At 42.4% G+C, this 27,577-nt stretch overlaps 1 protein-coding gene across 1 annotated transcript in view; it reads right to left on the minus strand.

Annotated features, from left to right (window-relative positions):
* Nucleotides 1-27,577, minus strand: part of LOC144598635 (cilia- and flagella-associated protein 47-like) — a 426,611-nt gene that overhangs the window by 61,502 nt on the left and 337,532 nt on the right. The window contains exons 59-60 of the mRNA XM_078408845.1: nt 10,787-10,934; nt 3,681-3,775 (exon numbers count right to left, since the gene is read on the minus strand). Coding sequence (XP_078264971.1) covers nt 3,681-3,775; nt 10,787-10,934 — 243 coding nt within the window. The remainder of the gene's footprint in view (nt 1-3,680; nt 3,776-10,786; nt 10,935-27,577) is intronic.

Here is a 27,577-nt window from a genome sequence, read left to right on the forward strand (position 1 = left end):
TCAGTGGTGGGGAAGATGCTGGAGTCAATTATAAAAGACAAAATTGCGGAGTATTTGGATATCATTAACAGGATCGTTCCAAGTCAGCATGGATTTACGAAGGGGAAATCATGCTTGACTAATCTTTTGACATTTTTTGAGGATGTAACTAGGAAAATGGACAGGGGAGAGCTAGTGGATGTGGTGTACCTTGACTTTCAGAAATACTTTGACAAGGTTCCACATAGGAGATTAGTGGGCAAAATTAGAGCACATGGTATTGGGGATAAGGGACTGACATGGATAGAAAATTGGTTGGCAGACAGAAAGGAAAGAGTGGGGATAAATGGGTCCCTTTCAGAATGGCAGGTAGTGACTAGTGGGGTACTGCAAGGCTCGGTGCTGGGACCGCAGCTATTTACAATATACATTAATGACTTGGATGAAGGGATTAAAAGTACCATTAGCAAATTTGCAGATGATACAAAGCTGGGTGGTAGTGTGAACTGTGAGGAAGATGCTATGAGGTTGCAGGGTGACTTGGACAGGTTGTGTAAGTGGGCGGATGCGTGGCAGATGCAGTTTAATGTGGATAAGTGTGAGGTTATCCACTTTGGTGGTAAGAATAGGAAGGCAGATTATCTGAATGATGTCAAGTTAGGAAAAGGGGACTTGCAACGAGATCTGGGTGTCCTAGTGCATCAGTCACTAAAAGGAAGCATGCAGCTACAGCTGGCAGTGAAGAAAGCCAATGGAATGTTGGCCATAACAAGAGGAGTTGAGTATAGGAGCAAAGAGGTCCTTCTGCAGTTGTACAGGGCCCTAGTGAGACTGCATCTGGAGTACTGTGAGCAGTTTTGGTCTCCAAGTTTGAGGAAGCATATTCTTGCTATTGAGGGCGTGCAGTGTAGGTTTACTAGGTTAATTCCCGGAATGGAAGGACTTAACCTATGTTAACCTCCAGTTGAAAGACTGGAGCGACTAGGCTTGTATACACTGGAATTTAGAAGGATGAGAGGGGATCTTATTGAAACATATAAGATTATTAAGGGGTTGGACACATTAAAGGCAGGAAACATGTTCCCAATGTTGGGGGAGTCCAGAACCGGGGGCCACAGTTTAAGAATAAGGGGTAGGCCATTTAGAATGGAGATGAGGAAAAACCTTTTTCAGTCAGAGTTGTAAATCTGTGGAATTCTCTGCCTCAGAAGGCAGTGGAGGCCAATTCTCTGAATGCATTCAAGAGAGAGCTAGATAGAGCTCTTAAGGATAGCGGAGTCAGGGGGTATGGGGAGAAGGCAGGAACGGGGTACTGATTGAGAATGATCAGCCATAATCACATTGAAGGTTCGAAGGGCCGAATGGCCTCCTCGTGCATCTATTGTCTATTGTCTACTCTTGGTCTTGCCGATGAAAAGGAGAATACATTGGGAACACCCCAAATGCAGGAGATGAGGTTAGAGGAGTGATGTGTGTACAGGACTTGATTCATGCCATGCAATTCATTAAAATATTTCAGTTTCCTGAGACACAATTGTTTGGCTTTCCACCATCCTCTGTACAGTCATAGATGGCAGACTTTGGTCAATGTTGATAACTGGAGTATTGTCTGCCTATCCTCAAGTGCAACGAGATTGAAATCTAGTTAAATTCTTTGATCCCCCCCCCCCCCCCCCCCTTGTCTGAAGTGGGAAATCGTTGTATTTCATAGCTGACTCTGCATAAACACATCAAGAAAGTGCCACTTAATGCCAACCTTCTCAAAAGAGAGAATTACAATCCCCATTAATTATTCTGAAAATAAGTGAATTTGTTTCCCTTATTTACCTCTTTACCTCTACTGCTCTGGACAAGGGGAGATTTTTTGTAAAATTAAGACTTCAGTTCATGCCAACTAGTTATTAGAAAGTTTTCATTGGCTGCCAAATGAAATTATCACGAATTATCACTTAAATGGTTCAGTCATACAACAACTAGTCTCATTGATTCTTCATTAAATCATTGAGCAGGATGAATGAAAACTGGTTGAGATGGAATTTCAGTGACCAGCAAAGAGTCAGCATGTTATTTTGTTCAAAGAATACTGAAAGTATGATCCTCGTGTGCAGTGGCTGAAGAAAATCACCCGTGAGCCACCTTTCATGTGACAAGCACCACAGGTCTGTTCAAAAGCTCCTGAAAAGAATGAGTTCAAATGTCAGGATTTTTTTAGAAGGTCTATGTATTTTGTAAATCAAGAATTGCAAACACCATTAGTTGTGGTTTTAGAGGAAACGATAACTCCTGCCAGTGAATAGATTTAGTCAGATGTTTTGAATTGAAAATAACATATCCGTGGTATAGGATAACACATCTTTTAGTTGAAGTTTGGAAACACGGAAACCATAGATATGGTTAATTAATAATAAGTAAAGTGATACTTTAAGGTTGGTAGAGTCGCAGTTCATTAAGAACACACGTTATCCAAGTTTCATTCAAACTGGTCTTATAATTTTTAAATTACAGAGATTTTAAAGTTTAAAATTCCCTTATCAAAACGATTTCTTGCCATGTTCAGCGTGTGACGTCACAATGGGACCTGCCCGAGTGACGGCCAATGAGGGAGGGGAGGCCTCATGATGTGGGCCGGGGGCAGGACCCCCAGAGTGACGTCCCACATGGGGGGGAGCGCCGCCCGTTTTTAAGAGGGGGAGAGGGGGTGGTGGGGAGGGGAGAGGGGGTGGGAGGGAGAGGGGGTGGGAGGGGGAGGGGGAGAATGGGGGTGGGGAGGAGGGAGTTTGGGTAGGGGGGGGAGTGGAGGGGAGGGGGAAGGAGAGGGGGTAGGAGGGGAGGGAGGAGTGAGGGTGGGGAGTAGGGGGGGTAGAGGGGTGGCCGGGGGAATGGCAGTGGTGAGGGAAGGGAGGAATGGGGGAGGGGAGGGTGCTACACCGATGCAGGAGAGGCTTTGGGTCCACGGCTCGCTTTGGTTGCAGTGCTGGGGGTACGGGCCGAGGTGAGTGGCACCCTCTCCCCATCTCTAGCCCGCCTACAGCCCCAGGGGACACTCCCCGCCCGGCAACGGGCTTCATCAGTTGGAGAAGGTTGCTGGGCCCACAGGATCGTCAGTTGGGGGAAGGTTGCCCCAGGAGACGCCCGCAGAAGAGATTTGAACCCAATGGGTCCACGGTCTAGAATTGGATAAAAGTAAAAGTGTGCCCAATATACGTGTACGACTATATTGCACTCAGTATTACAGATAAAGAAAAATTGCTCGTGATATTTATTTTTTCTTGTGTGCAGCTTACAATCCTCAGTTCTTTGGGTAAAACATCATTCATGTGTGGTTGGGCACAAGAATACATATCATATTATACCTGCTGATTACATTCTCTTTCTGATTATCCTGAAATCAATGGAATTGATCATAAGGATGAGCGTAAAATTAACACCAATTAGTTGTCTATCAACATAGCAATACTTAACCATGTAGACTATGTGCTTTACTTTGTGCCTGTTTGTACATCTGCAGTTCTCGAAGAATGGGCATGTCCCAGTAAGCAGCAATTTTCAGAAAAAAACAGTTTCAACTATCATCCCTGCATTTGTAAATGGTTTGAACTGCTGTGCTGTGATTTAATAGTTTCAGCTGTGTGCTGCAGTTTAACCAACTTCTAAATGATTGATGACGTCTCACTGGAAGCAAATGTCCTTTACTGACTTACCAGGGGGCCATTTTGCTGGCAATGCTTCAGGGATACCATAAATCGGATACAGCCATCGAATTGCACAAATTTCCCCCTTTTCCGATCTGTAAAAGCTAAGGCAGAATAGAATTATTGCTACTCCTACAGAACGTATTGATCTGCACGGGATTTAAAGCCCCTCTCCTTTCCCTCTTAAACCTTACTGATTGCAGTGCCAGCACCATGATGCTGCAGTGGAGGGTGGGAGATAATTTTCTCATCTGTCAGCTAAGCACTAATCTTGTGGAACATAGTGATTCCCTGTTGTATAACCTGCATTATTATCATCCCATTGAAATTCGACTGCCCATGCCTTCCCTGAGCATCATCTGTCATCTTTGTCAGATATCAACAGCTCAGTTCTTTGTGTACTTTCAAAGCCAGACTACTGATTTACTGGCAAAGATAAATGAGTTTGGAGATGCCACGATTATATGAAACGTTATCTGGAAGATGAGGGACAGGTTCAGGTTGGCAAACAGTGGAGAAGCAAATCGTGATCAAGATTGGAACACTCTGGTGTGAGCAGGCAGTTGAGAACAAAGGGAGAAGAGAAATTGTGACTAATTTAACTGACTTGTGACATTTAAAGATGTAATGCAATTTTGGGTTGGGGAAATGGAATATGTGGGTGGAAATACAGGGAAGAATACTAATGCCGGTGAATGGACATGTAAAACTGCAAGGAGATTTTGAGGGTAAAGAGATATCTGGAGTTACACAGATAGGGAGGGGAGGGGGGCATATGAGTTTGATAGACAATAGACAATAGACGCAGGAGTAGGCCATTCAGCTCTTCGAGCCAGCACCGCCATTCAATGCGATCATGGCTGATCACTCTCAATCAGTACCCCGTTCCTGCCTTCTCCCCATACCCCCTCACTCTGCTATCCTTAAGAGCTCTATCCAGCTCTCTCTTGAAAGCATCCAACGAACTGGCCTCCACTGCCTTCTGAGGCAGAGAATTCCACACCTTCACCACTCTCTGACTGAAAAAGTTCTTCCTCATCTCCGTTCTAAATGGCCTACTCCTTATTCTTAAACTGTGGCCCCTTGTTCTGGACTCCCCCAACATTGGGAACATGTTTCCTGCCTCTAATGTGTCCAATCCCCTAATTATCTTATATGTTTCAATAAGATCCCCCCTCATCCTTCTAAATTCCAGTGAATCGGGAGGGAAAAAATACATCACTGGACGTGAAAACAGATGTACAGCTGCAACAATAAATGTCTTGCTTTTTACTTCATTGGCTTCTGAGTTGCAACACATCAGCCTAACTTGACCCATCCAAGCCACCTCAGGTTTTTAAGCAACTCTAGCTAGATTGTTACCAATCTCCACTTGAATCACCCCATGTGGTCTCCACATTTCTCAATAACAAGAGATGTGAAAGAAAAATTTGAAAGGCAAGTCACAGAAACAGTTGCACTGCGAGCCAAAAAAATCAAAGAATAAAAAAAGAAAATAACGAAAAGAAAAGAAGTAAACAGGACACTAAAAACTGGAACTTTATTTATGAAAAGATAAGGAATAATACCAGAATGCAGACAAATAATTTTTTTCAATAATTGTTTTCAAGGTAAGCTAGAATGTTATATAATTTTAATATATTTTTCAGGTGTCTCGAGAGATCTGCATTTGCTCAAAAGAGATAACTTCAGTTTCAACAGAATAGAGAGATTGGGAATATTGATTTTTCAAATGAGAGTTCCTGAGCTGATGGTTCTATTCGCGGAGCCCCATGCAATGAGTCTCGGAGTATGAAGTGCTTGACAGGATTTGCTTTTGCCATGCTTTGTTATTTTGAAGAAACTGGCTCCACTTGAGTATGTCTGGTACCATTTCAGAGTAGATTTAAGCAGATTTATTATCTGACCATCAAAAATTACCTCCCACTTGCCAATGTGCCATGAGATGTCTGAAGAAGGGTCTCAACCTGAAACGCCAGCCATGCCTTCTCTCCAGAGATGCTTCCTGTCCCGCTGAGTTACTCCAGCATTTTATGTCTGCCATGAGATGAAAATTGACTTGTGGCCTTCAGTTGGCCTTTAGCATCAGGGACCTAGTTCCTTTTGAAGTGTTTTTTTAAAACTTATTAATTGTGTAAAATGGTGATCTGCTGTATTGTTTCCTTCTCTGTCAAATGTTTGGTGATTAATTAATCCCCTCCCTAATCTTTTCTACAACTTGCAATAAATACTAAACAATGGATGCATAAGAATTACTGTTGTGATTCTGATCCAAAAGAAAAATAAACTATATACACAGTAAATATATATCAAAAGGTTGCTGTGATTTGCCGATAACCTAAAGTTCTTTATAGATTTTCTGTGTTTTTCCCATATCTTATTTATTTGCCTAACTTTGTCTTGGTCTTATCACCTTAATGGTTAGTGTAAAGAGCTGAAGATCCCTGTCACACCTCCTTCATTCCAGTTTGCAAACCTAAAAATGACCTATCCCCTCTCTGTTTTCTGTCACTTAACCAATCGTTGGCCCCATAGCAGAAGCGTCCACGTTGCGGGGCTGGAAACAGGAAGTGTCCTGAGCTAATTCTGCTAGCACCATCATCTATTGCACAAGTGATGGCTCCCACTGACTGTCGCCGGAAGCTTGCGTCCTTTTCAGGATGGACGATGACAGTGATGTAACATTTGAAACATAAAAGATGGACACGAAAGAAGAATATCCATAACAACTCAATACCATGAGCAATTACCTTTTAAGGTAAACCTGATACAATGTAATTTAAAAATTAAAACAAACTCAATCCAGTTTTTCCTTTTTCCACCTGCCAAGTTGCAGTCTCAAACAATTCCAATACATTTCTCCATGATTTCCTGGTCATAGGGCTTTTTACTAAATGTAGAATAATTTTCTGAATGTCCCTTGACTTCTGCTTCATTCGTGAATTTGAAGATTTCCCAGTGGCTGGTGTGCAGATAACTGGGTTATCGTACTCTGCATTCTCTCTCTTTCTTGAGAAGTGTTGTTCCCTTTTGATTCTGGAAAGGGCCAAAGAGTTCTCCAATCTGTTAGAACCTTTGCAGAATCAAAAGTGAATTTTAAAAGGTCACACACAACACATCCACTATCTCTGCAGCCAGTTCTCTGTAAACCAGACAATGTACATCGGGGGTTATTAGTCTCTAGACTCTTTGCTGCCTAAACTGTTAAGTACTTCCACCAATCTTTTAAAAAAATTTTTAGTCCTTTTGGTTTATCAGTAACCTTTGTCTGCTGCTAATGTTATTTTCAAATATTTCCCTCACTTTGCCCTTTATATCCTCATATTATTCACATAGAAACATAGAAAATAGGCGCAGGAGTAGGCCATTCGGCCCTTCGAGCCAGCATCGCTGTTCAAAGTGATCATGGCTGATCATCCAAAATCAGTACCCCTTTCTGGCTTTTTCCCCATATCCCTTGATTCCCTTAGCCCTAAGAGCTAAATCTAACTCTCTCTTGAAAACATCCAATGAATTGGCCTCCACTGCCTTCTGTGGCAGAGAATTCCACAGATGCACAACTCTCTAAGTGAAATGTTTTTTCCTCATCTCATACCTAAATGGCCTATGACTTATTCTTAAACTGTGACCCCTGGTTCTGGACTCCCCCAACATCGGGAACATTTTTCCTGCATCTACTCTGTCCAATCCTCTAAGAATGTTATATGTTTCTATAAGATCCCCTCTCATCCTTCTATATTCCAGTGAATACAAGCCCAGTCGACCCATTCTTTCATCGTATGTCAGTCCCGCCATCCTCGGAATTAACCTGGTGAAGCTATGCTACACTCCCTCAATAGCAATAATGTCCTTCCTCAAATTAGGAGACCAAAATTGCACACAATACTCCAGGTGCGGTCTCACCAGGACCCTGTACAACTGCAGTAGAGCCTCCTTGCTCTTAAACTCTGTGTTGGTAAGTATTGGTGTGTATTGCTATCGTCCACTGTGAAAATAAATTCAAAATACTGCTTTAGTGTCTCTGGCATTTTTCTTTAGCGCATTGTTAATTCCCATTTCTGTTTCCAAGGGAATGAATTTTATACTTGCTACTCACTTCTGTTTCACATAATAATAACCAGTGCTGATTTATAATTATACGCTACTTTGTCCTTCTTTATCGATTTTTTTAATCAACTTTAGTGGATATATGAAATGTTTTCAATCCTTTGATCTACCATAATTCTTCACTTTACTATAATCCTTTCCTTACAAACAAAGGCACAAAATGCTGGAGTAACTCAACGGGTCAGGTAGCATCTGAAAGATCATGGATACGTGACATTTTGGGTTGGGGTCCTTCTTCAGACTGATTGTGGTGGTGGGGGGGAGAAAGCTGGAAAAGAAAAGGGGCAAGACAAAGCCTGGTGAATGATGAGTGGAAACAGATGAGGTGGGGGTGGGAGGGAGGGTAGGCAAATGATTGGATGAAGGACGGAGATGAAAGGACAAAAGATGCAAGGTGAAGCTGCAAAATGTGAAACCAGAGGAAGGAATCTAGGTGGAAGGCTTCCACTCTCCCTCTCTTCGTTGTGTCCCACCTGGACTCTCAACCATTTCTCCCCTTTCATTGCTTCACAATTCTCACCTCTTCTATTTTTATCTTGCATCTTTTATCTTTTCATCTCCGGCCATTGTCCAACCATCTGCCTATCAACCCCCCCGCTTCACCTGTATCCATCTGTCGCTCACAAGCCCTTGTCCTGCTCCTCCTCTCTTCCAGCTTTCTGCCCCCACCTCTGCCCACCATTATCAGTCTGAAGGAGGGTCCCAACCTGAATCCATGTTCTCCAGAGATGCTGCTTGACCTGCTGGGTTACTCCAGCACTTATTTTCATAAAACAGCATCTGCAGTTCCTTATGTCCTCATCCTTTGCTTTCAATCTAATTCATCACTTAACTTCTCCAGTTAGCCACATTTGAACCTTATTTCACACGGAGACTTTATCCCTCAATGTTATGTATCTTTGTTGTGGATTGTAACTATCAAGTTTTTATATTATTTCCCAATCCACTTTGGCCAACCCACCGTTGATTTCCATATCACCATCTTTATTCATTTAAGTTTAAGAGCTAAGTTTGTGACGGTAAACCTAAGTGTGAATTTAAACAACAGCTCATTATTCCTGCCCTTGGTTATGCCCATCAGTTAGGTACCCAAGGCTCTCTGTTTCAGAAGGTTCCAAAGATTTAGAAGGAGATATTTCTCCTCCTCTCAGGCCTAAGCAGATCATCTCTTATCATGAGACAATGTTCCTGTTCTAGAGACTCCAACCAGCGAAAATAGCCTCCTAACACCCTGCTTTTCAAATCAGCTCTGCGGTTTCTTCCAAACTCTAGTGGGTAAAGGACAAACCTACTCAATGTCTCCTCAAGGGAAAATACTCTCAATGCAGGAATCAGACCAATTATTCCATCTTGCAAAGTCTCGTATCCACTGGAAATCAAAAAAACCTACAGATGCTGGAAGTCAAAAACAAAAATGCTGTAAATATGCAACAGGTCAGATTGCACCTGTGAGACGAGAAGCAGAAACAACTTGTCAAGTTGGAGATGCTTCATCAAAACTGAAAAGGAGACAAAGGAAGTTTGTAAAGGAGCAGAGAGGGTGGGGAGAGAGGTGGACTCTATTCAGGTGAAACCAGGATGACATTGAAGATAAGCTGTCGGCAAGGTTATCTGGTCCAGTCCATTAATGAATGGGAGCCATTGGAGAGTGAGAAGGTGGCAAACGACATTGGCAATGTGGGGGTTGCAAAATACAGAGGAGGAGGATGTGCCCAGTCTGACTGCTGGCAAATCTGGGCAAGCCCACCATTCCCAGAGAGAAAAAACACCAAACTGGGCTAACATCACAGATTAATGACTGATACAGACTGAGAAATCAAGTTACCTGAAGTTACAGAATTCAAGATTGAGTCTAGAAGGCTGCAATGTGCCCAGACGGAAAATGATTTGCTATCCTCAAGCTTGCGTTGGACTTCGCTGCGCCAGTACAAGAGGCTGATAGGTAAGAATTGGAGTGGCTGGGGAATTAAAGTGACAGGCAATGGGAAACTCGAGGCTACCCTTGCAGACTGAATGCAGGTGTTCCACAAAATGTTCTCCCAATCTGGTATTGGTATCTCCAATGTAGAGAAGACCAGATTGTGAACACCAAATGCAGTACCCTAGAATGGAAGAGGTACAAGTGAACGGTTGCTTCATGTGGAAAGACTGTTTGGGTCTCTATATGGTGGGAAGGTAAGAAGTGAAAGGACAAGTGTTGCTTTGCCTTTGGTTGCAAGGGGAAATGTGGAACGAACGGTTGTTGTTGGTGAGAATGGAAGGGTGGTTGAAGAAGTTGTGAAGGGGACACTCCCTGCGAAATAGACAACAGACAATAGGTGCAGGAGTAGGCCATTTGGCCCTTCGTATGGGAGGAGGGGGTAAGATGTCGGGTGATGGAATCTCTTATCCCCTTTTCAGCACAGAGACCAAAACTTCCTACAGTGCTTCTGGTCTGATTTAATTTAATTTCTGGGCAATAAGGCTCCCTTCCTCGTATACCCCAACCCCCTTGCATAAAGCAAGGCCAAACCTGCATCTATTTTTCAAACTGCTCAGAGTATCTGCAAGTTAATTGTCTGTGTTTCATAAATCAGCACAACATCCCTGAACATAACGTTTACTAATTTCCCTTAAGTTAAAAAATATCCTCATTGTTAATCTTCTTTTTAAAAAAAAGCACAAAGTTTATGTTTCTTTCACGACACTTCCTGATCCGACCTCCTTCCTATTTATTTATCATCTGCATTATTTTGCTCCCTTCACACTGATCATTTTCTCATCTAGCTTTCATCACCATCAAGCTCGTTACACTCTGGTTCATCATCTTTGTAATTTAGATGAATCCGTTTGCTTTTGCATAATTTATTCATATTTAATTGTCATTGTGCACAAATGTACAGTCAACACGTGTACATTCCACTATTTGCAGCACCATGAGTATAATAGTATTGCTTACTCAGTTAATATTTGAACCAATTATTAGAACACATATTTCTGCTTGCACATTTGCTCTGCTTGTATCTTACCTTCTCATGTCTTCAGTTGCTATATCAGGCCAAGCACTTCCATCCTGTTTCTTAATTTGGACCACAATCAGACCCTCATACATTGTCATGTGTTCTGGTGCAAATATCAAAGGGATGTCCAAATTCTCTTTTGGCGGAAGTAATATATCTATTCAAATGAATAATGTATGGTATTAGCGTGTATTGTCAGAAAATCTTAAGACCCAGAGACAAGAGATGTGTAATTCACCTTTAGTAATTTCACATTTGACAAATCTAATTTAATATATTAGATTCTGTAAATGGCATGATAGAACAAGATGCCAACTAAAATAAATTTGATGCATCACACAGACAACTCAGTTGATATGCAATTTATTGCTTGTGATAAATATAAAATGATTTAAGACACGCAATTAGATTCAGGGTGTTCTGCAGGTATAAAATTATAAATTACCATAGAAACATAGAAAATAGGTGCAGGAGAAGGCCATTCGTTCCTTCGAGCCAGCACAGCCATTCATTGTGATCAAGGCTGATCATCCATAATCAGTAACCCATGCCTGCCTTCTCCCCGTAGCCTTTGATTCCGCTAGCCCCGAGAGCTCTATCTAACTCTCTTTTAAATTCATCCAGTGAATTGGCCTCCACTGCCCTCTGTGGCAGAGAATTCCACAAATTCACAACTCTCTGGGTGAAAATGTTCCTTCTCACCTCAGTATTACATGGCCTCCCCTTTATTTTTAGACTGTGGCCCCTAGTTCTGGACTCCCCCAACATTGGGAACATTTTTCCTGCATCTAGCTTGTCCAGTCCTTTTATAATTTTATATGACTCTATAAGATCCCCTCTCATCCTTCTAAACTCCAGTGAACCCTAGTCTTTTCAATTTTTCCTCATATGACAGTCCCGCCATCCCAGGGATCAATCTCGTGAACCTGCGCTGCACTGCCTCAATTACAAGGATGTCCTTCCTCAAATTAGGAGACCAAAACTGTACACAATACTCCAGATGTGGTCTTACCAGGGCCCTATACAACTGCATACCATACCCTGATACCGTATGGGGAGGGGGTTACATATGCATGAAATTGTAAATCTTTTCTTCATCTGTACAAAGATGTAACATAATTCAGTATTCTTTGAAGTGTAAATGTGCTCTGAGGAGATAATGTATTGGAATACAGATAATGTATTGGAATACTAAATACAGTTACTCAAAACCTTTCCAATGGATTGCTTTTCATATCCAGAACCATTTGTATAAATATGTTCTATGGAAAGCAAGGATGAAAAGTTCCCACTGGATGAGTTAAATCCGGCATTTTCTATAATAAACTTGGCCTCAAGCTTCCTGTGTTTGCTGTTTTATTATGGTGGTTGTTAATGAGCAGGAGGTCAAGTCTGGGGGAAGATAAGTAAGTATGTTTGGAAATTGTAGAGATTGTGATTAACGAAGAACCAAGGTTATTCTCTTTCCCCTGCCCATCTCTTCCCACCCAGAGGAAAAGCAGGAAACCACAGGTCAGTGTGCCCTACATCTTTTGTTGAGAAGAAGCTGGAATCTACTCTACTTCCTATACTTTAATGCCTCAACCTCTTTAGAAGATTGAGGAGATTTGGTATGTTGACAAAATCTCTCTCAAACCTCTACAGGTGTACGGTAGAGAGCATATTTACTGGTCGTATCACAGTGTGGTTCGGCAACGCAAATGCCTAGCAATGAAGGAAATTTCAAAAAGCAATGGATACTGCCCGGTAAATCACGGGTAATGACCTCCCCACCATCGAAGGGATCTATAGGAAACGCTGCCTCAAAGGCAGCCAGCATCATCGCGGATTCGCACCACCCTGCCCATGCTCTCATTTCACTGTTGCCATCAGGATGAAGGTGTAAGAGTCTGAAAACTGTGACCTCAACGTTTAGACTCTCGCATGTCCTCTGCACATCCACTCTACCCAGTATACGGTAAATTTCAATCCTTCCCCCATCCTTCAAGCACAGGCCTTCAAATGCTCATCACATGTTAACCCAATCATTCCTGGCATCATTCTTGTAAACCTCCTATGTCCCCTCTCCAACACCAGTACACAGTATTGGGCCCAAAACTGCTCATAACACTCCAAATGCATCCTGACCAATGCCTTATAAAGCCTCAGCATTACATCCCTATTTTTACCTTCCAATTCTCTTGAAATAAATGCATTTGCTTCCTTACTACCGAATCGACTTGCAAATTAACATTTTGGGAATCCTGTACCAGTACTCCCAAGTCCCTTTGCACCTCTGATTTCTGAATTCTCTCCCCATTTAGAAAATAGTCTACGCCTTTATTCCTACTACCAAAATGCATGACTGCACACTTTGCTACGCTGCATTCCATCTGCCACTTCTCTGCCCATTCTCCCAACCTGTCCAAGTCCTCTTGCAGAGTCCCTATCTCTCTACACCTGTTCCTCCACCTATCTTTGTATCATCTGAAAACTTGGCCACACAGCCTTCAATCCCCTCAGCCAAATCATTGATATACAACGTGAAGAGTAGCGGCCCTAACCCCGACCACTGTGGAACATCGCTAGTCACCGTCAGCCAAACAGATAAAGCCCCCTTTATTGCCACTCTTTGCCTTCTGCCATCCAGCCAATCTGTTATCCATGCCAGCGTCGTCCCTCTGATACCAAGGGCTCTCATCTTCTTTAGCAGCCTCACATGTGGCAACTTATCAAGTGCCTACTGAAATTTAGTTTTGCAGCTGTGTGCAATCTCCTGGCATATTTGTTCTTCTAATTCCCGTTGACTATTTGGGGGCATATAGTAGACTCCCAACTAGGTGATGATCCCCTATTTATTTCTCCGCTCCACCCATTTTGCCTCACTGGATGACCCATCAATAATGACATCTCGGATTACTGCCATGACAATCTCTATAATCAACTAGACCAAGTAGACCCATTGGGCCCAAACCTCACCTGCATTGGTGCAGCACCCTCTCCTCCCCCCCCCTCCCCCCTCCACTCTCCCCCCTCCCCCTCGTCCCCTCCCTCCCTCCTCCCCTCTCCCCTCCTCCTCCCTTCCCCTCTCCCCCTCCTTCCTCCTTCCCTACTCCCCCGCCTTCCCCCCCTCCCTCCTCCCCCCCACCCTCCTCCTCCCCTCTCCCCCCCACACCCCTCCTCCCCTCCCCCTCCCCCCTGCACCCTCCCTCCCTCCACCCCCCTCCCCTCCTCCGTCCCTAGGAGATAGATTTAAACTTTAAAATGTGAATAACAAAAAATATAACACCGATTTCAATGAAACTTCTTCCATTAGCACCAAAGGGACGACGGTGAGTAATGTGGGCCTAAAATTGTTGAGCTATCGTATACCGATTTGGCTGTAGTTCAGGAACAAACAAACAAACAAACAAACAAACAAACAAGAGTTTTAGTATGTTGATAAAGCAACAACCCTCCTCTTTTAACCCCAGCTCTAGCTCGGCTGACACACTTATCTCATGAAACATTAAGCTGCTGGCCCTGCCCTTCTCTTGGCCAGGTTTCCATAATCGCTACATATACTGAGCTCATCCACTTTACCTGTCAGGCCATTCACATCAAAATAAATGCAATTCAATCCAACAGTCCTTCCTCGCTCCCTGTCATACTCCTACCTTTTCTTTCCATTGAACTCTCCTTCGTTACATCCTTCCACACTCTCACTAGCCTCGGTCCCGCGTCAGATCCTGCACACCTGCCAATTTAGCTTAAACCCATCCGTGCAGCATTAGCAAACCTGCCGGCCTGCCCTCCAGTTCAGGCGCAACTTATCCCTCTTGTAAAGGTCACCTGTCTGTCCCAGAAGAGATCCCAGCAGTCCAATAATCTGAATCCCTGCCGCCTGCACCAACTCCTCAGCCACGCGTTCATCTGTCTTATCTTCCTGTTCTTATCCTCACTTGCACAGGGCACTGGGTGTAAACCGGACATCACTGCCCTGGAAGTCCTGCTTTTTAACCTTTTGAATACTCTCTATATTCATTTTGTAGGACCTCATCTCTTTTTCTAACTATGTAATTTGTAGCAACATGCACAATGACTTCTGGCTTCTCATCCTCCCCCTTTAGAATATCACGCAGCCACTCTGATACATCCTGCGCCCTTGCATAAGGGAGGCAACACACCATCCTGAAGTCTCAATTGCTGCCAAATAATCCCGTCTGCCCCTAACCAACGAGTCTCAGATCTCTATGGCTCTTCCTGACACTTCCCTTCCCCACTGTTCCTCAGAACCAGGTGCAGTGTCACAGAGCGGACCGCTACTGCTGCTCACCCCTGACAGTCATCCCATTCAACCGTGTTCAAAAGGGTATACTTGATTTCATGGGGAATGGCCACAGGTGTCACCTGCAAGCTCTGCCTACTTGTGTAGTAAGGAGCTGCAGCGGGGGAGCCATAGAGTAGGAGGGCAGGAGGAATCACAGGGGAGCTGAGTCTGAAGAGGGGTCTCGACCTGAAACGTCACCCATTCCCTCTCTCCTAGATGCTGCCTGGCCTGCTGAATTACTCCAGCATTTTGTGATACCAAAGTAGTATAAGAAAATAACTGCAGATGCTGGTACAAATCGAAGGTATTTATTCACAAAATGCTGGAATAACTCAGCAGGTCAGGCAGCATCTCGGGAGAGAAGGAATGGGTGGCGTTTCGGGTCGAGACCCTTCTTCAGACTGATGTCAGGGGGGCGGGACAAAGGAAGTGCAGCAGTGATTTACAATTAGAACGATCTACGTATGTTTAGGTAGAGAATCCAGCAGTATGAATCGTACATTAGCCAATTTTGACAGTTAATCTGGTTTTAGGAGAGGTTCTCAAAAGAAGCAACGTGTTATTATTTTCCAAAATGTCAGAGACTGGAGGGAAGGCCACTGTAACTTGCAAACCATTAAATCTAACTTGTTTGTTCAAAGGAAAGAAAGAAAAACAGGAAACCACAGGTCAGTCTTTTGTTGGAAAAAGGGTAGAATCTATTATTGAAGATGTAATAGCAAAGCACTTTGAACCGTTTTCGGTAATCAGGCAAAGTCAATGTGTTTTTTTGAAAGGAAAAAATATTTTTTAATCAATTCCTTTGATGAACTAACACATTCTGTGGAGAAAGGGGTAAAGGTGTACCAAGATTTTCAGAAAGCATCAAATGTTATTGAAAAAAGTAAAAACTCATGGTGTAAGAGGTAACATTTTGCTATTGATACAGATTGATTGTCTAACAGAAAATAGTAATAAGACATCAATGGGTCTTTTTCTGGTTGGCGTGATACATCAGTATCCTCACCATTTACAATGGTCCTCACCATTTACAATTTACATAAACAATTGGATAAAGGCGACAAAAGTATCAGTACTAAATTTGCTGTGAGACAAAGACAGGTAAGCAGTAAGTTGTGATATGAACATAAGGAGGCAGGTTACATGAATGGGCAAACATGCGGTAAATGAGGAAGAATGTGGGGAAATCTGTAATTATCCATTTTGAAAGGAAAAAAAATTGTTGATCCAAATTACAAAAGATTGCAAAAAAGGAGAGATTATGTTGTATTAGTCGCCATTGGCTACTATTGGAGTCCTAAGGTCATGGAGCTATGCAACATGGAATCAGGCCCTTTGGCCCACCGTGACCATGCTGACCAAGTTGGCATACTGGGTTAATCCCATTCGCTTTATCCATGCCCCTCATGATCTTGTACATCTCAATCGGTCACACCTCAGCCTCCTCTTCTTCAAAGAAAAAAAGGCTCAACTTATCCATCCTCTACCTGTGCACTTCAATCCCTGGGCACTTCCTGGTGAATCTCTTTTTACTCTTTCCAACGTATTGACATCCTTCCCATAGCTGGGCAACCAGAACTGTGCGGTATTCCAACTGCGGTCTTACCAACAACTTTGGTCAGCTGCATCATGATGCTCCGACTTTTCAACCCAATTCCATTCCCAATGAAGGCAAGCTTGCCAAGTGCCTTCTTCACCACACTGTCCACCTGATATGCCACCTTTAGGGAACCATGCACCTATACTCACAGATCATTCTGCTATGTTGTAATTAAAAGCAGAATTGGCCTGGGGAGCTGAGTAAGCTGCTCCTCCTAATTCATATGTTCATACATTATTCATGAAGTAAATTTAGTGCAGTCAAAATACAAATTTCGAGATGACCTCAAATTTACAAAAGGTCGGGAGAGATCAGTCAAATTTAAAAGTAACAACGATGTGGGTAAAGGTCTCAAGAGCACATGAGATGATAAAGCTTCCAGCACTGCTTAAGACTCGATATCAATGGTTTTAATGATTGTGCAAATCTGTGATTTGAAGCTTAATCTGGTATTTGTTTCAGTTTAAGCCCATTGGCAGAGAGAAGGTTGGAAACGGTCACTGGGGAATGGAGGTTCTGATGGAGAACAAAGAGAAAATCTTTGATATGTTTAATATTCAGTTCATTTGAAATTGGATGTCAGACAATCAGTTTGATCATTTAAAAATGATTGCAGATTTAAGAGAGGTGGGAGTGAAGCGGAACTGGTAGTTGTCATGTTGAAAGCAACATTTTGTTTTCAGATGTTACTAACGGGCTGCATGTGGAATGATAAATAGGAGAGAGTGCAAATTATATTTTGAAGGATCTTCAGTGAAAACAATGAAGGTAAGAGAAGTTATTGCAGATATATTTCCTTCCATATTGCATAGATCAAAATGGCCCTTTTGGTCCCACCCAGCTGAAAGGCAGTAGAAGGACACTGGGAAAGTATGGTGCTGGGGTCAACTAGCTCAAAGACGGAAGGACAATCAAAACAGACAAGCAGATGTAGGTTAGAGCTGTCATAATCATAAGTTGTCAGAAGCAGCTATGATAAGAAAAAGTTTGGCAGTGGGAAAAACCTGATTGAAGGCATTCAAATAATGAGGACATGAAAGACATGAATTTGGAGCCTGCCACATGTTCAACAAGGAAAGGGAGTTTGTAAAATGAAAGGATTAATGATTGATTTTTGAAGGGGAGGGTGATAAAGACAGATTTGAAAGCCGAGAAGTATTAACATGATTGTCTAATGCAAGGTCGAGAAGGGAAATGGCGGTTATCAGTTAAAGTACACAGGCAAGCGTTTAGATGGATTCATGGGCAAATTAAATATTAGACAAAATCATAAAATAAATGAGGGAAGGAAGTTAGTTTGAAGTGAGGGACGGAAGATTGCTTGCAGTTTGGCTCTGCGGCAGCTGACCGAATGGGCTCTAGCTTGAAGACAAATGATATCAAATAAAGATTTTAACAAAAATATAACAAATGCTAAAAAAAAAGTTGTATTTATTTTTTAGCAAGCTGTTTGGGATAATTAATAGCCATATATAAATAACAATAAATAGAGATAACAAGCTAAATTCAATGATCTCCAACAAGAGGCCAAGGAATTGTAATTAATCCCAGCTCACTGGTTGCAATGTAAATAGTATTCCAGCTTCATGCTGCCTACTTATTATAAACATTTCAAGGTTTATTAAATGTGTTTAACATCATGAACAGTTTGCAATCTTTCATGCTCTAACGAAAGGTTGAGTTTCTAAAATATTAAGATTAATTCTCTCTCCACAGATCTGCTGAGTATTTCTGTTAAAGGGTCCCAGATCTGAAATGTTAACTGTTTCTCTTTCCATGGATCCTGCTTGACTTAGTGAGGGTTTTCAACACTTTATGTTGTATTTCAGATTTATAGCATTGCATCTTTTTTGATCTTCATCGAGCATTTTCAGCGTTTGATGAGCTGAAAGCGATTAAAATTATTTTCCATCAGCAGACGAGCTATTTTGTGCAGTGGTATCTGTCAGCAGTTGCCACCAAAGTGCAGTTTACCTGGGAAATAATGAAAACTAGCACAAGATGTGGGAGAGAGGGTAGCAGAATTTTTGGATCTTCACTGAAGGGCTTCATGAAGAAAATAGAAAGTGGGAGAGGTGTCTAATATCTGCAGACTCTCAGATGCGTGGTCAAAGGTTAAAACAAAAGATGTTGGTGGTGGCCAATGCATTATACTTTATCCTGGACTTGCTGCAGAATGCATAACCAGTGACATTTTGTAATGTACGGATCCCAACTCTACTCAATCTCTAAAAACACATCAAAGATGGTGAAGAACCAAGCATGACTATCCTGTACTCAGGCCAAATGGTAAGAATAAGTGCAGGCATGAGGTTACACACAAATTCCGTTACATTAGAGAAATTAATATATTGACTGGCTAGATTGTTGAGAAAGGCTGATGCATTGGGAAATCTGCCAGAAGACCCATGTCAAATGTCCAAGAGTATTGACAACTTGAGAGAGCACAATTTGACGCTCATTCTCACTATGGAACTTGTCTCCATTTACAGAAATGATGAAGTATGTGATGGTTGATGCTGAAGTTGAAGCAGAAATCACCGAAAAAGGTTGAGTGATGCATTGCACTTTTGTCACTATGTCTGTGGGCTTGCAGGATGTCAAAGTAGTTCAGCACTTTTCCTCCAACAAGGCAGAACATAGGTGGATTTATAAATTGTCTCATGAAGGGTCTTCAATCAGAAAGATTCATTCTGTTTTCTTCCAACAGATGATGCCTGACGAGACTTTTATTTAGGATTTCCCCTTCCCATTCCCATTGCGACCTTTCTGTCCTGAGCCTCCACAATTGCCAGAGTGAGGCTACATGTAAAATGCAGGAACAGCACCTGATAATTTGCTTGGGCAGCTTACAACTCAATGGTATGAGATTTGAATTCTCAAATTTTCAGTACGAAACCAACAATCACACATCCCCCACGCTCCCTTATTTCCACTTCTCTTCCTTGGGCCCCTCCCAGATGCACACACATGTCTCACACTATCATGTCCCCCTTTCCCCTTCCCCTTCCATCTATATCAATTCCTTTGGCTTCACATTTCTTCCTCTTCCCTCCTCACTGACAGCCTTTTGGCCTCTTTTCATCTTTGGCCTTTGTCTACCCATCTGCCAATATAACCCTCCCTCACTTATCTCCACCTATCACATGCCAGGCTTAGTCCCGCCCCAACTCTACCAGGGGTTTCTCCCCCCTACTACAAATTAGCCTGAACAAGGGTCCCGACCTGAAATGTCACCTTCCCATATTTTCCATGCTACCTGATCCAGTTTATGGACCATTTTATCCACCATTTTATTTTTTATTTGCTAGAAGGAGAGGGTTGGACAAACTTGGATTGTTTTCACTGGAGCTTTAGAGGCGAAGGAGCTACCTTAAGTGCCCAAGATTGTGAGAGGCATAGATAAGGTGCATAGTCAAGTACTAAAGGGCATAGATCACTTCAGCACAGGAACAGGCCCTTTGGCCCACAATGTTCACATCAAACCAGATGCCAAGTTAAACTGATCTCAACAGCCTGTACATGGTCCATATCTCTCTATTCCCTGCACTTGCATTTGCCTATCTAAAAGTCCCTTAACTTCCATGTCATATCTACCTCCACACCACACCTCGCAATGCGTTCCAGGCCCCCACCACGCTGTTTCAAAACTTTTACCCCACACATCTCCATTAAACTTCCTCCTTTCACCTTAAAGCTACACCCTCTAGTGGTGGACATTTCTACCCTGGAGAAAAGAGCCTTACTGTCTACCCTACATCTCCCATAATTTTATTTACTTCTCCGCTCAAGTCTCCTCTCAACCTCTGAAGTTCCCGACAAAATAATCCAAGTATGTTCAACCTCTCCCTGCAGCTGAAACCCTCTTAAAGATCTTCCATTTGTGCTGCATTGCATGGGAACAATCTATTAATGTCATCCAATTTGCGCAAAATCTTTGCAGTCAGCTAAATAATTTTCACCTGTTATTTTTCTACTCCCTCTGGAGGTTTGGCAATTGAAATAACTTTGAAAGGAAGCAAGGACTTAGAATTGTAGCAACAAACCACAGAAATCAAGCGCCACTCTCCATAATGTCTAGCCTTCAAGTTAAAGGGATTTTATGGTTCGGGTGGGTTACTTGCATTTTCCCGAGCGAGGTTTTCAGTATGTACTACTACATAAAGGTAGGTATGTCGAAGCATATTTCATCAGATAGTAAAATCCATCACTCTGGAGTTTAGATATTTCATAAAACAGCAGAGGTTTTATTATTGGTGGCAATTCAAAAATAGATTGTTTTTTTCATGAAATGGCTAGTAGAAAATGTAATGCAAATTAAAACAAAACAACATTGTCAAAGAAGTTAGCAATGAAAATTTTGATTTCTGTCTTGTACAAATGCTGTGAATTTGACAAGGAGTAAGAAACAAAAATATAAACTGAGCCCCTGATGAATCACCTTAGCAAATGCTTCAATATAAGCATGAAATGCCCACAAATATCCACAAATGCCGTCACTTGTGAATGCTAATACATCTTATTTTTTTAAAAACCTGTGAAGCAACACGTACAACTGGTGTCAGAGTGGCAGGTAGATCATGGCAAGTTGTTATGGTTTCATTTCAGAGCCAATAACCGTCTTTTTTCCAAAAAAGGGAAATACAATTTAACTGAAAAATTCAGAAATAACTAAAAAGAAGAGAACGGAAAAACAGGAGTCAAAAATAAACATAGTATGAAAATAGTAGAAACTGTTGACCTTCACTTCCCACTGTTAAGAAAAATACTGCCAAATATTGACAGGTCAAAATCATGCTTCCTTTGAAAGTGCAATGACTTAAATGTGATATAGCAATTATTTAGATGATGAATTGATTTTTGAATTTATTACTATAATGTTACACTTTAGATTTTTAGCCTCTTCCTTTGTATTTGGTATATGTTGTACATTATGGGTGTCAGAGTGGGATTGAGAACATCTTGGAGAGCTTTATTTTCTGTTTAATTGCTATTTTGAACTTTAGCTTGGACAAGTGTGAAAGAAATACCAAGTATGCAAAGAATGAAATCAGCATTCCTTTCTTATTCCCATCTGATGCTTGGCCTTTTAATAATTACTGCTGTCATTTTTCCTTCATGTTCTTGAATGCATTAATCTAAAATTAATGAATGTTATTCTTTCTTCGTAGTACTGCAACAAATGAACAATACATTCATGAATGAGCTGATTTCCTCAAAAATACACTAATTTTGTGTATCCATCTAGGCCACTCTTTATTTCCCTTTTATGTTACCTTTAGCTGTTGTTTCAATGGGATATCATAATCATGTTCCCCAGGCAATATGTCGAGGTCGCTACATGGAAGAGGGCAAAGCTGGATCTACTCTTAGGGAGGAGTAAGTGACTGAAGTATCTGTGGGTTATCCTTTTGGAGCCAGCAATCACTGTTGTTGTTAACTATTTTAAATAGTTATGGATAGAGACAGGGTGGCCCCACAAATTAAAATTCTGACTTGGAGCAAGACCAACTCTGATAGTATTAGACAGGAACTTGCTCAAGTTGATTGCTGAAGGTCGTTTGCAGGGAAAGGAACATCTGGAAAGTGTGAGGCTTTTAAAAGTGTGGTGACAAATGTTCAGGGCATGCATGTTCCTGTTAGAGTGAAGGACATGCACGTGAGAGGAAGGAAGCTTGGATGACGAGAGAAATTGAGGCTCCGGTCAGGAAAAAGGAGGCATGGGCCATGTACTGTATAGTAAGCTGGGATCAAGTGTATCCATGGAGGAGTTTCAGGATCTGAGGAGCATACTTAAGAAGGACATCAACGGGACAGAAAGGAGGCAGGAGATAGCTCTGGCAGAAAATATTATGGGAAATCAAAAGAGATTTAATCAGTACATCATATGGGAAAGTGGGTAACTAGAGAGAGAATAGGGCCCCTTAAAAACCAAAGCGGTCATCTGTGTGAAGCTGCAGCAGATGGGCAAGGTCCTTAATGAGTATTTCTCCTCTATGTTTACAGTGGAGAACGATGTGAAGACTGGGAAACTTGAGGCAGTCAATAGAAATGTCTTAAAGACAGTCAGTAGTACAGTCGAGGAGATGCTGAATGTATGAAGGTGGATAAATCTCCCAGGCCTGATCAGATATATCCAGTGAGAGGGTGGGAAGCTTGAGAAGGAATTGCAGGCGCTCTGGCTGAGATATACAAGTCATCATTAGATGCAGGTGAGGTGTCGGAAAACTGGAGTGTGCTAACGTTGTGCATCTCTTTCAGAAATTTTGTAAGGAAAGGCCTGCAAACTATAGACCAGTGAGCCTAATGTCTGTGGTAGGCAGGTTACCAGACAGTATTCTGAGGGATAAGAGATATACACGTTTGAATAGACAGGAGATGATTAGGGATAGACAACATGGTTTTGTACGTGGACGATCATGTCTCACGAAGGTATTTATTCACAAAATGCTGGAGTAACTCAGCAGGTCAGGCAGCATCTCGGGAGAGAAGGAATGGGTGATGTTTCGGGTCGAGACCCTTCTTCAGTCTGAATAAATACCTTCGATTTGTACCAGCATCTGCAGTTATTTTCTTATACATCATGTCTCACGAATCTGAATGAGTTTTTTTACGAAGTAACCAAAAAGATTGATGAGGGCAAAGCCATGGACATTGCCTATCTGGACTTCAGCAAGGCATTTGATAAGATTCCACATGGTAGACTGCTCTGGAAGGTTAGATCGCATGGGTTCCAGGGAGAATTAGGCAACTGGAGAAAGAATTGGCTTATGAAAAGAAGCAGAGGGTAATGTTAGAAGGTTGTTTTTCATACTGGAGGCCTGTGACTAGTGGTGTGTCTTAGGGATTGGTGTTAGGCCCATTGCTGTCTGTGGTCTATATCAATGATTTGGATGAGAATGTACAAAGCATGATTAATAAGTTTGCAAATGACACGAAAGTGGGTGGCATCATAGATAGCAAAGATAGTTATCAGTAGGATCTTCATCAATTGGGCAGGTGGGCTGATGAATTGTTAATGGAGTTTAATACAGATAAGTGCAAGGGGTTGCATTCTATGACGTCATACCAAGGCAGAACTTTCACAGTGAATAACAAGGCTCTGGCGAGTCGTAGAGCAGAGGGATCTAGGGGTGCAAGCAAATAGTTCCTTGAAAGTAGCGTCCAGGTATATAGAGTGGTCATGAAGGTTTTTGGCACATTGGCTTTCATCAATCCAAGTATTGAGTATAGAAGTTGGGATGTTATGTTACAGTTGTACAAAACAACAGCAATGCCACATTTGGAGTATTGTGTTCAGTTTTGGTCACTGTTATTGGAAAGATGTTGTTAAGCTGGAAAGGTTGCAGAGAAGATTTACAAGGATGTTTGCAGGACTCGAGGCTCTGAGCTATAAGGAGAAATGAGCAGGTTAGGAAATTCCTTAGAGTGCAGGAGAATGAGGGGTGATCTTACAGATGTGCATAAGATCATGAGGGGAATAGATAGTACAGTAGGGGAATCAGGAACCAAACAATCAAGGTTTAAGGTAAGAGTAAAGAAATTTAATAGGAACCTGAGGGGCAACGTTTTCACACGGAAGCTGGTGGGTATATGGAACGCACTGCCAGAAGCTGGTGGGTATATGGAACGAGCTGCCAGAAGCTGGTGGGTATATGGAACGAGCTGCCAGAAGAGTAATTATGACAGGTATTATCATAACATTTAAAAGACACTTGGACAAGTACATGTATACCAAAGGTTTAGAAGGATATCGATCAAACGCAGGCAGGTGGGACTACTGCAGGTGTGGCACCCAGGTCTGTATGGGAAAGTTGGGCTGAAGGGCCTGTTTCCATGTGTCTATAACTCTATTTGCAGACATAATCGAGGAACACATTAGTGAATTGAATAAAATTAATTGGAAATGTAAATACAGATGTTTGAGTCAAGTTTGAGATATTTTAATTGTCCATTAATATAGGTTTGAGACTCTGTATTAAAAAAAACACCCCATATATCACTTTTAAGCTTTCCCCTTCTCATCTCAAAGCTATGCCCACTAGTATTTGACATTTGGATCCCGGGAAAAAAGATTCTATCTACCCTATCTATGACTCCCATAATTTTATAAACATGTATCAGGTTCCCCTCAGGCTTCGATGCTCATGAGAATCCAAGTTTGTCCTGCTTCTCCTTACAACTAACACCCTCTAATCCAAGCAGCATCCTTGTAACCTCTCATGTTATGAAACACGTGACCATTGTGTATTGATTCTAGTACATATCAACATGCTTTTTGCAAATACAGTAAACTCGTTATCACAGACCATGGGGATGGGGGGGTGGAATGGTGTCCGTTATTGCTGATTGTTTGCTATAACTGAGTAAGAGTTTGTCCCCCATTGACATCACTGCCTGGACACCGGACCTAAATCCACAGTCACTGAGAGCCCAGTGGGACTTCCCTCACCTTGTGGAACACAGTGGCCTAAAAGCTGCCAGGCACCTCCTTTTCCAATGCAGCTGGGAAATGGCAATAACCACTGCCCCTGCTGCTAATTCCCTCATTCAAAGATTGAGAGCAAAATGGGAGGTCGAGGATGTTGGGGTAGCGGCGTAGCGAGGTGAGGAAACCTTGTCCCTCTCTGTGTGAGATGTTCAGGGTGAAAGGACATCGACCATAAACGTTAACTCTGTTTCTTCTTCCAAAGACACTAACCTACTGCCTGTACAAAGTTCTTAACAGCTAAAAATGTAGTTTTGTTACTGCATTCTAAAAATACTAAAGGCTGTTTGTTATATTGTTTAATAGAGTTATGTTTTTTTTCACAAACTCACCAGGATCTTTAACCTGTCGTTATCTCTGGCTACGGTCCCCAAGTGCCTGAAGTCGGCTACCATAGTGCCGGTGCCGAAAAAAACAAAACTCACCAACCTCAATGACTACCGTCCGGTTGCCCTAACGCCAATAATCATGAAGTGCTTTGAAAGGCTGGTCCTCTCACACATCAAATCCTCACTGGACCCACATCAATTTGCATACAGGGAAAATAGATCCACAGAGGACGCCATCTCTCTGGCTCTTCACACTGTCCTGACTCACCTGGAGAGACAGGGCACGTACGTGAGGATGCTATACATTGACTACAGCTCTGCCTTCAACACGGTCATCCCCACCAAGCTCATCACCAAACTCCACCAGCTAGGCCTCAGCTTGTCGTTATGCGACTGGATCCTGGACTTCCTGCTGGAACGACCGCAGGCAGTGAGAATGGGCCCGCACCTGTCCTCCACTATCACCCTGAGTACCGGCACACCACAGGGCTGTGTTCTGAGCCCCATGCTCTACTCCCTATTCACACACGACTGTGTTCCTGCATTCGACACCAACACCATTGTCAAGTTTGCAGACGACACAACGGTGATCGGGCTGATCACCAACGGTGATGAAACAAAATACAGAGCGGAGGTGCAGAACCTGGCGGACTGGTGCTCTGATAACAACCTGTCCCTAAACACCTCCAAGACCAAGGAGCTGATCATCAACTTCAGAAGGTCACATAATGGGGAATATGCCCCGATCTTTATCAACGGGGACAGTGTGGAGAGTGTGCAGCTTCAGGTTTCTGGGCACACACATTTCGGAGGACCTCACATGGTCCAATAACACTGCTGCGCTGGTCAAGAAGGCACAGCAACGACTGTTCTACCTGAGAACACTGAAAAAGACTGGTCTACCCCAACAGCTGCTGACGATCTTCTACCGCTGCACCATAGAGAGCATCCTAACACATGGCATCCCTGTGTGGTACCTCAGCTGCACGGAGGCGGAGAGGAGAGCTCATCAGCGGGTAGTCTACAGAGCTCAGAAGACTATCGGAACACAGCTACCAGCCTTGGAGGGCACGATGCCTCAGGAAAGCCACCAGCATCCACAAAGACTCTTCACACCCCTGCAATAGTCTGTTCGAACTTCTACCATCCGGCAGATGTTACAAGGCTTTCTACGCCCGCACCTCCAGACTTAGGAGCAGCTTCATCCCCAGAGCCATAGCTGCTCTGAACCGGTCCTGCTGAGTCTCCCCCCCCCCATGAACTGTCTCTTTTGGATGGTCACGTCGCACAGCGTCCCGGCACAGACCTATTTGCACTTTATACTGTTTTAACTGTTTCTAATTTTGTTTCTCTGGGTTGTCTAAATTTCTGTTGATTAGCTAATTAATTTATTGCATCGAATGGAAGTCGCATTCCCAATCTCGTTGTACCCCTGTACAATGACAACAACAATATATTGTATTGTATTGTTGTATTGTTCTACTAGGTTTCTAAGGGGGCCTATTCACTCTCTAGTTATCCACTTTCCCGTAATGTACTTATAAAATCATTTGTTGTTGCAATAGGATATTATAATCACAGACAGACCATAATTGCAGAAAGCTTTAGGTGGGTGAATTGGATAAGGTGAATGAGAAACCTAACCACAGAAGTTTGAATTAAGCATGAGATATTTTAATTTTCCATTAATATTTGTTTGAGCTCCTAATCACAAGCCAGGGTAACTGGAGGGCCAGTCTGTAGAATATTATTGAATTATTATATATTTTGATTTCCTCTGGGTTGAAGCCTTGCTCTCCCTCTCTCTCTCTCTCCCTCTCACTCTCACACACACACACACACACACACACACACACACACCTTCCACAGCTTCCCATTAAAATCGGACCAAATATAATTTGAGTAAATGTCAAGTGATCAAATTTTTATTAACTTTAGGTTTAGTAGTCCCATAATGTGTGGATATTAAACCTTATTTAGGCAATGTAAAGCCTGCAGTCTTATCGGCTTCCTCTTTCCATTCGGGATTGGTGTAAACACAGAAACTGATCAATAATTAGAATCATATTTTTCTTTTGACGATGAAGAAAGAATC

This window comes from Rhinoraja longicauda, chromosome 12 (assembly GCF_053455715.1).
Source record: "Rhinoraja longicauda isolate Sanriku21f chromosome 12, sRhiLon1.1, whole genome shotgun sequence".
In the NCBI taxonomy this organism is placed as follows: domain Eukaryota; kingdom Metazoa; phylum Chordata; class Chondrichthyes; order Rajiformes; family Arhynchobatidae; genus Rhinoraja; species Rhinoraja longicauda.